This window comes from Abramis brama (assembly GCF_963993115.1).
Source record: "Abramis brama genome assembly, chromosome: 14".
Classification (NCBI taxonomy): Eukaryota; Metazoa; Chordata; class Actinopteri; order Cypriniformes; family Leuciscidae; genus Abramis; species Abramis brama.
The window spans coordinates 12,172,357-12,185,519 of record NC_139976.1 but is presented as its reverse complement, the minus strand read 5'-3'; the positions used below and the strand labels follow the sequence as shown (position 1 = coordinate 12,185,519).

At 38.3% G+C, this 13,163-nt stretch overlaps 1 protein-coding gene across 1 annotated transcript in view; it reads left to right on the top strand.

Annotated features, from left to right (window-relative positions):
- The first annotated feature begins 348 nt into the window (after nucleotides 1-348).
- Nucleotides 349-13,163, top strand: part of gfra1b (gdnf family receptor alpha 1b) — a 31,119-nt gene continuing 18,304 nt past the window's right edge. Inside the window, exons 1-3 of the mRNA XM_084135770.1 lie at nucleotides 349-815; nucleotides 1,183-1,491; nucleotides 1,726-1,809. Of these exons, the coding sequence (XP_083991896.1) occupies nucleotides 755-815; nucleotides 1,183-1,491; nucleotides 1,726-1,809 (454 nt within the window). The 5' untranslated portion in view covers nucleotides 349-754. The remainder of the gene's footprint in view (nucleotides 816-1,182; nucleotides 1,492-1,725; nucleotides 1,810-13,163) is intronic.

Sequence of the window (13,163 nt, the reverse complement as noted above, 5' to 3'; positions counted from 1 at the left end):
ATTTATTATTAGGCCTGTTCATAAAAAGAATTGCACAAAATGGTTAGTATTTAGTTTACAATGTCTAATTCATAGGAATAACGTCAAGAGAGGCCAAAAAAACGGACATAAATTGTTGGGGGAAAAAACGTCAACAGTGAAAATTTCTCACGCAGGGTGTCAGATATAGATCGCAAAGTGGATTCCATTTCTGCTTGGACAGTCTTTGTATAATTATTATTAAGTAAAGTGCTTAATGGTGCCTAATCAGCGAATTCACTGTCCAACTGAGCCAAAAGGACTGACCTTCTCCAGAGATCTGAGCACATGCGCAGTGTCTTCTCACAGAGTGCGCGTACTTCGACCTGCATATATCGTCGGTCAACTGAGCGCGCAACAGCACTCATATTTGACATTAAATGTGGACTGACATGAACTTTTACTGATATTGGAATGTTCATTTTATGTGCATTTTTATAAGAAAACGTTTAAGAAATTGATCGATTGCTGAAGATATGATAATATAGCGCAATGCCAAGATATTAGTGTTTTATCGAAAAATATATGAATTGTAACTCTTAGTACTGGTTTTTTATTCTCTTGTCGCGGGGTGTGTCCAGCAGAGCAGCACTGAGCGCTTGTCGGAGTCTGTCCGGATGTGTATGATGTCTGATCACTTGTTCCTCACCACTTGCACCAGTGCGCAGCTGGCGCGCAATGGATTTACTGTGGAAATTCTTCTATTTCGCATTTAACCAGTTTCCCTGCTCTCTGAATGGATCTAAATAAAGCGACGATGATATTCGTAACTTTTTGGATAATGTTGCCTGTCCTTGGTAAGTTGCGATGCATGTGTTCATATTTGTTTGCGCTTAAATCTGCAACAACTACAACAATATAATATTGTAATTCAGATGCATACATATTTTTTGTTTAATAATGATGAGTAATATTATAACCTAATAGTATTATTATCTCTAAACCTTGTAGGAAACAGGTAGATTTAGCCTATCTATCTGTTTTATAAAAAAGTGTTTTGTCTTTTACATTTAAGTTGTCTCTATTTGTTTAAATGGGGTCCACTAACTCGGTAAGTGTTATTGCCATAATCATGAACATTAGAAAATCGTAGTAAAAGCCAACTGTGACAGTTTTACCATTCTGTCTTATTCACATCTGTAACTTTGTCTTTTCCCTGCACAGATCTAGTGCTCTTCTCAAAGGCAGATGCGATCGCACAGTCTCGTTCGGTTCGAGTGGACTGCGTTAGGGCGCATGAACAGTGTTTGGCGAAGTACGTCTGCAGCACTAAGTACCGAACCATGAGACAGTGTGTGGCCGGGAGAGCCAGTAACTTCAGCATGCTGGCTGAACCCGAGGCGCAAGACGAGTGTCGGAACGCCATAGAGTCTATGAAACAGAGTCCTCTGTACGACTGCAAGTGTAGGAGAGGAATGAAGAAAGAGAAGAACTGTCTGCGCATCTTCTGGAGTATATACCAGAGTTTACAGGGTGAGCAGATCCATGCGTAACACCACAGTTGAACAGAATGAAAAATGATCATGCTCTGTAGACCCCCTATTTTTAGTCTTGGAAATGCGTTATGCTGCTGTTATAACCATGCGTTTAATATGGATAAAGTTAAAACTTCTGGTTCTAAGAATGGTGCATGTAAACAGTTTGAATTCTTACTTGCTAAATTATTATTTTTACTACATTAGCTCACTTTGATGGTTTATCTTCCAGCCATTGATTTGCTGGAGGACTCGCCATATGAGCCAGTAAACAGCCGTCTGTCTGATATTTTTCGTCTGGCTCCCATCATATCAGGTAAGTCTGATGTTATATCTCCACCTCACACTTATCTGTCAGTTCACACTAAAATAGTAGCCTAAAAATCATTTGCCAGCTTTTTGTTTTGTCTGTTGATTCTAAACATATGCATAATGTGCTTAATTAATGCATATGTCTAAGGTATAGGCCTATGTGTACGTCCTATGGATAAAAGTGTCTACCAAATGAATGAATTTAAATGCGTGGTGGCTTATGAATGACCTGCCTGCGTCTGTCATTTATGAATGTGTGCTTTGTTATGGATTTTAGAGGTTTGAGTGAACAGGCTTCAGTGATGTCCTTGGAAAAGAGTCAGTGCCTAATAGAGGACTAACAGAACAAGTGATGCTGGATGGAGAAGGTATAGTTATGCGCTGTAGATGGCGCTGTTCCTCCCCAGTTCAACTACTGTGAGGTCTGCTGGTGTTGAAGATAACTGACTGCATCTCTCAATCTGAGCTGTTTGACTGCAGAAGTTTTGCAGTAAATCTCCATGGTGACAGTAGGTCTGTTCCAAAACCTAGTGAGCTGCCCAGCTGCCAACTGCCTACATGGGCAGCATTCTAACCATCATTGAAACTCATTGGTGGTGACACTGCGTAGACAACACCTCCGTGCGGGACACAAATAGTACTCCGCACCCATTTTGAGACTCGACTAGCAATTTATTTCAATAGCGTTTGACATTGTCACCATACTAAGAGTGAATATATGCATTAAAACAAACATCTATTGGATAAGAAAACCTGTGAAAATGTGTTCATACATGATTTTCAGTATTGAGTAAATTGTTCATTTGAGTTTATATACACTCACCTAAAGGATTATTAGGAACACCATACTAATACTGTGTTTGACCCCCTTTCGCCTTCAGAACTGCCTTAATTCTACGTGGCATTGATTCAACAAGGTGCTGAAAGCATTCTTTAGAAATGTTGGCCCATATTGATAGTATAGCATCTTGCAGTTGATGGAGATTTGTGGGATGCACATCCAGGGCACGAAGCTCCCGTTCCACCACATCCCAAAGATGCTCTATTGGGTTGAGATCTGGTGACTGTGGGGGCCATTTTAGTACAGTGAACAGTGAACTGATTTGAAATGATTCGAGCTTTGTGACATGGTGCATTATCCTGCTGGAAGTAGCCATCAGAGGATGGGTACATGGTGGTCATAAAGGGATGGACATGGTCAGAAACAATGCTCAGGTAGGCCGTGGCATTTAAACGATGCCCAATTGGCACTAAGGGGCCTAAAGTGTGCCAAGAAAACATCCCCCACACCATTACACCACCACCACCAGCCTGCACAGTGGTAACAAGGCATGATGGATCCATGTTCTCATTCTGTTTACGCCAAATTCTGACTCTACCATCTGAACGTCTCAACAGAAATCGAGACTCATCAGACCAGGCAACATTTTTCCAGTCTTTAACTGTCCAATTTTGGTGAGCTCGTGCAAATTGTAGCCTCTTTTTCCTATTTGTAGTGGAGATGAGTGGTACCCGGTGGGGTCTTCTGCTGTTGTAGCCCATCCGCCTCAAGGTTGTGCGTGTTGTGGCTTCACAAATGCTTTGCTGCATACCACGTTGTAACGAGTGGTTATTTCAGTCAAAGTTGCTCTTCTATCAGCTTGAATCAGTCGGCCCATTCTCCTCTGGCCTCTAGCATCAACAAGGCATTTTCGCCCACAGGACTGCCGCATACTGGATGTTTTTCCCTTTTCACACCATTCTTTGTAAACCCTAGAAATGGTTGTGCATGAAAATCCCAGTAACTGAGCAGATTGTGAAATACTCAGACTGGCCCGTCTGGCACCAACAACCATGCCACGCTCAAAATTGCTTAAATCACCTTTCTTTCCCATTCTGACATTCAGTTTGGAGTTCAGGAGATTGTCTTGACCAGGACCACACCCCTAAATGCATTGAAGCAACTGCCATGTGATTGGTTGATTAGATAATTGCATTAATGAGAAATTGAACAGGTGTTCCTAATAATCCTTTAGGTGAGTGTATATGTATATATATATATATATATATATATATATATAAACTCAATTACATGGCATCACATGAAAGTACATGGAATGTAGAGAGACGCTCTCCCCTTTCATTTCCCTCTCATTCCACTTCAAATCAATAAAGCCGTACGAGAAACGCAGCTTCTGAAATTGCAGCCTTGTTCTTTCCTGAAGCGCTAATCAATGCTTAAATATAAAAATAAGCTTAAATTGACTGGTTTCAACAGTTGTTGATTCTTTAATCATCAGTCTGGTACTATTAGAGCATTATTACAAAATGCACATCACAGGCTTTGTTTTGCTTTGGACCAATGTATGTGTGTTGACTGCTTGTGGATTTGTGGCAGCAGACTACAGGTGTTGTACATCACCAGAGAAAGAGACATTCATTTGAATTATTTATATCTGAATGCAAAATGCAAATGAATAATGAGTCTCTTTACTTATTCTTCTCATATCTAAAGCAATTCCATGAAGAAAAAAAAAAATGTGCACCAGAAAAATATGAAAAACGTGGTTATGGCACGTCCAGCAACACCTAGTAATAATTCACAGCTGGTCTATACAGGAGTGAGCAGGATGTTTATGGCTGCTGCCAGTGCAGCTTCAATAAAAACTGATTTGGTTGAGAGATTCAGAGCTTCTGTGCCCGATTTCTACATGGCCCAAATGGAGAGACATTCCTGTTCTTGAGGTGGTGCAATGTCTGGGTTATACAGGCCTAATGAATCTGTAGAGAACCCTGCATCCTCCACTGCATCAACCAAGAATGGTACCAGACCCATTGTAACAGAATAATGTGGAGAGAAATAAGTAACTTGGTGTCCAACGTGTGTCTTGTGAGCAAAGTATTTTTATGTTTATGGTCATGAACCACTGAATCAGCCCACATGCAGGACCCCAATAATAACTGACCCTAATCTCTTACTCTCAGTGGGACATCTCTTTCCGACACATTGTGTGGGTGTTTTATGGCTTTTCAAAGCAGAAATGGATACTCGTGTCTGAGCCTCGTTCTCACAGTGCCAACAAGCACCACATTTCAATGGTTGTTGGGTTTTGTTCGATCAGTGTATTAACCTGTTTGTGTTGTCAGTCACTGTGAGCATGACAGTTATGTTTACATACTGTAAATACAGCAGCAAACTTCAGTGTGTTCCTTTTGGGTCACTGTGATTTTGCCAAGTAAGACCTGTTCCTGGATCAACATATTTTGTTGATCCTGGAACAACATTCCTATCCGAAAATGTAGTCCTAACCATGTCCCTTCCCCTAAACCAAACCATGTCCATAACTTTTCCCTAAAATCAGAGGGAAATGATAGGCGAATAACACTGAGAAGCATCTAACCCTGGTTGTATGCCTAAAGTTGACATAAACTGTAAACTTGGTTGATTGAAATGTTGTTCCAGGATCAACAAAGATCTTGATCCAGGAACATGTTGTACTTGGTGAAATCATGTTCACCGTTTGAAATGTTAGTGTTTGTTGGGGCAGTGTGAACCAGCCTTAAGTTACACATAAACTGTCCTCAGACTTGATTTATAAAACTTATAAAAAACAAACTTAAGATTTGACTGAAAGTGATTATATTTACATTTAGCCATTTAGAATGTTTTTATTCAAAGTGACTTTCAAATGAGAAACAGCAAGCATTTTGTGATTACTACTACTTTTTTCTACTAACTTCGAGATGCACTGTAAAAAAAAAAAAAAAGATCAATAAGCTATGACAACATATGTTTTTACATTGCTTTAACATCAAAATCAGTTAAAGAATTTTCAACTAATTATTTTAAGTCAGTCAGTATAATGTAATTTATGTTTAAATGACTTAAACATCCAAGTTTATTGTACTTAAAAATTGAAGGCAACAATTCATTACAGTGTCACTTAAACTTGTGACAAACAACTTGAAAAACTTGAGTTTTGGCTTTGACTGTGAAAGACTTAAGACTTCACTTAGACTCTGTGGCATAGACTTGTGAATGTGTCCGGTGCACAGCATTGAACCAGTCATGTCAGTACAAAATATACTTAATATGAGAAACATAATGCCAAGCCAAGAGACCGAAACATACTGTAGTCAACAGAGTATCAGCTTTCTCAAACTCTTTTCATAGTCCTGACTAACAGAAATGCCTGGTCATCTAATTGTAGCTGTCCAGGGCTCTAATGCAAAAATGCCAGTGTTTCAGTAAATGTGTTAAGGTTACACTTCCTGTCAGAATCATAACTGAGATCAATATGAATGGCCGCATTAAGCGTCTAATAATTGCTGAGCAAGACAGTTCACTCTCCATCTTAGCATTTTAAACTTATATTCTCCATAAAGATGCATCATTGAGGTAATAGCAGTCAAACGGATCGGATAATTATGCAGGTGTTACGTCATGTTTATGAGAGGCTGGATGCCTCTTAGATGACTCAGTTAAATAGGTATTGTCAGAACTGAGTCTTTGTTCAGAATGCGTCTGTATGCAGTATGCTGTGCAGGCACTTTCTTCCTCTTTATTTGATGCCACACCCTGAAAGCTTTTGTAACAGATCCTCTTGAGCTCTGGGATCACAAGAAAAAGGAAGGGGGGAAATCAGCCATGTGAAGGAGGAAAGACATGCCCTGTTTAGTGAAAGAGTAGCCGAAAGGGTCAGGCAGAATTGTACTGACTTGTGCAATGGTTAAGGCCAATTAGTGATGTTATTAAGCTTATTAGGCTCTCCACAGTTGAAAATGGATGTTTACCCAAAAATGAACACACTGTCTCACCTTCACATTGTTCCAAACCTGTATGACTTTCTTTATTCTGTTTTTGTGCGTCCAATGAAAGTCAATGGAGTCCAAAACAACACCGAAAAAAAAAATCAAAATTTATTCTCTCTTGTTACACAGAAAAATTAAAGACATACAGGTTTGGAACAACACGAGTAAATGATTACATCATTTTCATTTTTTGGTGAACTATCCCTATACACCCCTAGTGTATAGGGATTATTAAATTATTAAATTATAAAAAGTATAAAATAATTAACTTCATTTGAAATACAACTTTAAATGGCCATAGGTAAAGACAGTATGTAGAAGACTTAGTAGACATCTATCTAACCACTTCTTGGCTGGCCATATGGCTCTTTCTTTGTCTATCAGTGCTGTGGCAAAAGAAACCTGTTTATTGTACCATTAATCATGAGACATTCATACCCAATAACCACTGGAATACATTCGCCTGGAAAAGCTTGAATTAAAACGGGTCCTTTCCATAAATCAATAAAGAAAGCGGTCATGAGAGAAGAAGAATGATCATACTGTCACTGTAGAGCGAGAGTTGTGCCACCTGATCAGTGAAGAGCTGGAGCAATGAAGACAGAGAACGGCAGACATTGTTGGATTAATAAATAAATGAACTAAAATTATTTACTTCATTTTACTTTATTATTTACTCACCCTCATGTCCAAACCTGTTTTTCTTGTCAGATATTAAATGTTTACTTGCGTCTTACCACGCACACTTTTGCTGCTAAAACTAAACCATCATGCTGGAATTCGCAATTTGGCCATTTGTAATTATTGGGGGGAACTTGTCCCCCTCAGTGTCTATGGTGGTTATGGCTCAGCTCCAAACTGTCTTCTTTTGTGTTCCACAGAAGAAAGAAATCCATACAAGATTAGAAGGACATCGGAGTGACAGGATTTTCGCTTTTACAACTATCTCTTCAAATAGTGAAGACTAAAACAGATATAATGTTTTGCAATCAGTTTAGACAGATGAATCTTGTTCTGTGCCTTTTTTTCATGTTCCTGCTTTGGTCCACAGGCTTGTCAATAACGGACTGATCACAAATGGCCGTTCATTTCTCTCGCTATAAGGGCTACTCACAATCAAATATCAAGTCGTGTCAAAAATTAGCCCGTTTTTGGATATATAGCATTTGATATCAAATCATTTTTGACATGCCTTGACATTTGATTGACATCAATATACTCACTAAGGCTGCATTTATTTGATCAAAAATACTGTAAAAATGGTAATATTGTGCAACATTAATGCAATTACAGTAGTATTACTGTGATGGCAAAGTTGAATTTAGTATGATTTTGGTTTGGGTCATGTGTTGAAAACGCCATATTTCATCATTCAAGTAAAACAGACCTTCTGTATGGAAATTAAGTGCACATCCCTGTTTCTGACGCCCTTACAAGCACACCGTCTCACAGGAAGGAGAGATGGAGATACAGTGGCGTCTATTTCTCTCACATGCCGAAATGAGGCTGTCCTGGCCATCTGAATTATTCACACCCTCAGGCTGGTCCAGAATGTAGTAACAAGTCCCATGTGGGTCTGTCCTCGAAGAGAACTGATATGCATTGAGGTCAGAAGGACCATGTCCCATTCTCATGCAAGATGGTCTGCTTCCTTTCATTAGATGCATAAATTTGGTTGTATTCAGTCATGCTGCTCATCCAGAAAAATAGTTTGATTAAATATGAAACAGACAGTCTGTTGAAAGAAGAAAAGGGGTAATCATAAAGGAATCTGATGAATACTAAATTAAAATCTTTTTAATGTTACTACATATTTATTTTTAAAAAGGCCTTTAATGTCTGTCTCTGGCTAATTTATTTCTGGATGCGTTTTACTTAGTTTTAGTTTTGATCCATAATTCTACTGTCTCTGTAATAACAAAAAAAAATCCTGCCATTGTTTTAAACATTCAGTAGGATGAAATTTCATATGCGTAATGTTCATTTGAATTGCCATAGTCTGTTTTAAGAAAATCATTTCAGACCTTCACTGTTATTGGCACGAAGCGCAAAAAGCCTATAAGAGAGGAAGAGGTTATTAAATATGAAAAAATTTCCCTGTCAGCAGTTATTGTTTGGAAGTACAATTTGATTTCCAATCTCATTTCACATCATTGACATGGATGCCAGGGCCGCACGGTTCATGAATCCCAACCAGCTGCCACACACCCTGAGGAAGGAAAAGACAGTGAGAGACAAACAGAGAAAGAGAGAGAGCTTTGTATGTTTGTTTAGAAATAGAATGTTATCCACATTAATGAAACTCTGCTATGGGATGAGCATGTAAACACTGAGAAACACACAAAACCAAAAAAAATCCTCAAATCCTCATCTCACGCTATGAGAAAGATGTCAGCCTCGTCAGAAAACACGTAAACAGCTTGATGATTGCTGGAGGCAAAAATGACATTTAAAGCTTGTGCATGCTGTGTTGTGTACAGCTCATAAGCGTTGGGTAATTACAAATGTCTGGATGGTTGATTACAAATCATTCTGCATCAATAACTCTGTCAAGAGTGTACAAAAAGGGGAAATATAGAGTAAAGACCTAAAACACTCTGCAGCAACATAAAACAAATACTTTAATAAACGATTGATTTTGTTCATTTTTTAAATCGATTCTGATTCCAAGCTTCCAGGCAAACTGAGATCTTAACAGCTGCAATATAAAGTACTTTTATAAACTTACATGATTATGATTGATACTTTTCTATTATTAATAAATTGGCATAAGATAAATAAACTTTTTCTTAGTAAGCATTCAGTCTAGCCAAATCTTTGCCTAGTGGTTCTATCATGAATGATTCTTGAACGAATCTGTTAATCGAATTACACAAAATGACACTGCATGGTCAACACCTATGGTGTAATGATATAATCAGTGTGTGAATCTGAATGACTCTTGTTGGTGAATAGAATAAAAAAATTCAAGGAGGATGATTCAAAATCCCTGTTATAGCACTTCAGTGATCTGTAGCAGTTTGATCGAGGTAATGAATCAATGCCTCAGAATCAACGAATCAATTCGTTTTCAAATCCACTCTCAGCCTTAGCTAAACTATCAGTGTATTTACTCAAAGCAACTCATCCATTTCTCCCAACAAAAAGAATGTGGATTTCGATTGAAAGCAGTTAAATAAATAGCACTCTCCTATTACATTCATGTATGAAAGAGACATGATGTTCTGAATCAAAGTAATGGGCTGCGATGGTCATAATTCATAAAGCTGTATCTGTATGTCATTGACCTTTTCATAAGAAAAAAATAGCACTATTAACTACACAACATTAAAGCTACACTGTGTAATTTTTTAAGTTGATTCTTAGCAAAAAACACTTTGTTCTTTCAAAATGATATGTGCTCATTAATGTGTAATTACTTCTACCAACTAAGTATTCTCGTAAGCGTAGAATCTGCCATTTAGAATACATATGAGCGAGTCGCTCGAATGGCGGCAGCCATGTTGCGCCTCCATCTTGAAAATACATTAGCCAAAGAGGGACGTACCTGGAAATTCAAGCTTCGCCTTTCACATTTTTACACTCAGTGGCACCGTGACGAATGCGAGGGGGAGATTACTCGCGACTGCCGGCAGATTTGAAATAATACGTCCACCGTAGGAGTTAAAACGCCCTTGGAACTGGAGGGGCTAGAAAGTAGTCATAAACAATTTCACCGCTAGATGGGAAAAAATCCTACACAGTGTAGCTTTAAACAGGTCAAAAGCAGAGAGCTACATAATACAGCATAACTGTTCATATTTTCACATCAAACGCTGTTTATATCTGATGCTGTGTCAGGAAGTGACACCGCTGTCTGTGTTGTGTTTTTTCCAACCGATCATAAAGTGCTTTCACTGCAGTACTGTGTGAGCTTGCCTGACCAGGTCACCCAAAGTCACGACATCTGTCAGGGCTGAGATTAAGGACAATACAATGACCCACACACGCACACAGAGAAAGACTTGAACACCCACAGCAGAAGAGTATAGAGGCTGAGAGTGTAAAGGCTGTCAAACATATATAATACAAATCCTTTGGAGTGGATTTTGTAGAGAAGCCTAGCGAGAGAAAGAGGAAATCCTTTATTCTAATGGGGTTGGGTTGACAGCTCTATGCTGTCAGTTCCTGAAGACTGATCCCCCGCTGTGGATGTGTGCTTCAGTGTTTGGGATGTGTGAAGCCTATAGTTATCATTTCCTGACTCCAATATTGTGGGAATGTGAATGGGAGTAGAACGCAACCACCCCCTCCCTCTCTTTTAAGAGTGTGCCTGCATTCATCAGTGGATTTATCACATCTCTCTAGCTTACGGTAACTCCTTTTCTCTGTCTCCTTAGCCATTCAAAAATTGACATGCATGCCCAAACAAGTCTGATTTGGAGCATGCTTTAGTGATACTGTGCTGCTGTTAAATACCGTAATTTAACAATGATCAGTGGACAAAGGGAGTTGAGAAGGAGGTGTGGCACAAAAGAATGAATGCCAGGTTTAAACTGAATTGTGTACCTCCTAAGCGAATGCCGCAGCTGCCTGTCCAAACCTCTACAGTGGATGCCACTTTCTTCTCCTGGACTGTTGAAATTCCTGGACCTGTTTTAACTGAGTGCTCTCTATAGGTAGACAATGACCTGTGACCCCTTTGCCATCACTTTGGTTTTGTCTGCATTGATTTTCAAGCCATATGAATGAGCGATGCAAGCGACAGTGTGCGGTATATCCGTAGCTTCAGAATTGCCGCTGTCGTCGGCAAACATTAGATCTGTTAAAAAGTGATCTTTATCAGACTGGACTCCACACATGCCCTGGAAAGCCTTGATGGCATTGATTACGATGTTGAATAACAACAGGGAGACGATGTCCCCTTGACGAACTCCAGACTTGATTGTAAACTCCTTTGATAATTCGTTCCGGATCCGTATTTGGCTGGTTGAACCATTATAGGATGCTTGGAGGATTTTAATGATTTGGTCTCCAGTGTCTTCCATAAGGCTGGCCAGTAGATACAGTCCAATTCTAGCTTAAAGTTGGTTTGCTGAGGAATTGGGAAAAATATTTTTTACAAGCCTTAAAATTATACAATGGCATGTTACAAATAAGGGGGAAAATATCTCACAATACCACTGTCATAAGGACCAATAATATTTAATAGTACTTATAAAATAATAGAAAGTATTTTGCATCATAATCCTTAATATTTTTATTATTATTAAATTACTAGGTAACACTTTATTTTACAGTGTCCTTGTTACATATGTTACATGTACTTACCATAGTAATAACAGTAAATTATGCATAATTACATGCAACTAACTATATGCAACCCTCAACCAAATCCTACCCTAACCCTATAAGTACATGTAGTTGCTTAAAATTACTCAGTACTTAAATATATAATTGCACTGCAGCTTTTTTTTATTTTATTTTTTTTACCTTGCATATTTATAACAACCATGCCCATTGTATAATTCACATCATTCTATTCTAGATCATATACATAAGGGGAAAAAAGGAGAAAATAGCTAAATAATAGCACTGTCATATGGACAAAAAAATATAATAATTATAATAATAAAATATTAGTTTGCATTTTTATTACTACTACCACTAATAATAATAATAATGATACAATTATTATTTTTTGTTCCTACAACAGTATTATTTAGCATTTTTTTCCTCTTTCATATTTGTAACAGCACGTCATTGTATAATACACAGATTTTAATGCTAGCTCACTCCACATATAAATAAACACTTTTTCTAAATAATCTCATGAAGGTAAAAATTGTTACAGGACATTTGAGTCGCGACAGCTGTATGTCTTTGACTTGAATCTCTCACATCAGTGAAGGTCAGATAATCATTCTTTTTTTATTCAAGTTAAATCGAGCATCTCTGTATTATTTAGCTGCCAAAGACAATTTTTGACTTGCATTTGGCACTCAGTGAGTGTTCATTTTACACCCCGCTTACATCGCTTTTTCATTCTCAATTTATTAATGCCTCAGTCTTGGCTCCATTTCTCACAGATTAATATATAGTGGCTTGTATGTTTTACTGCTAATGTATGTAAATTGAAGGCAGTGCCCCAGAGGGAAATTACTTGGCAGTTGTTGATGGTAAAACATCAAATACCAGTTTTATGTCTTATTAGACATTGATTTTTTTTTCTGGATTGAAAGCCATCAACACTGTACTCTTTATTAATTACACTCATGAGATTTTATGCAGTTAAAATGCTTGGTTGTTGGACATGCACAGCCACACACACACACATACAGCCCCTAGTCATCATTTACTCTCTTTAGCAAGCTCCCAAAACACACAGTCAAACATCTAGCAGTAACGTGACTCCCTCCATTGTCACTGCTACAATAATGGGGTAAATCTCCAAGCCATCGCTGGAATTTCACTGCTCCACTCACTGGAGTATCAATGACCCCCAAATCCCTCTGGCTTTGGTAATTATTTGAGATCATACTAATCTATGTCGGGAACTCAGTAAAGTGTCCATTACCTCAGCCTGTT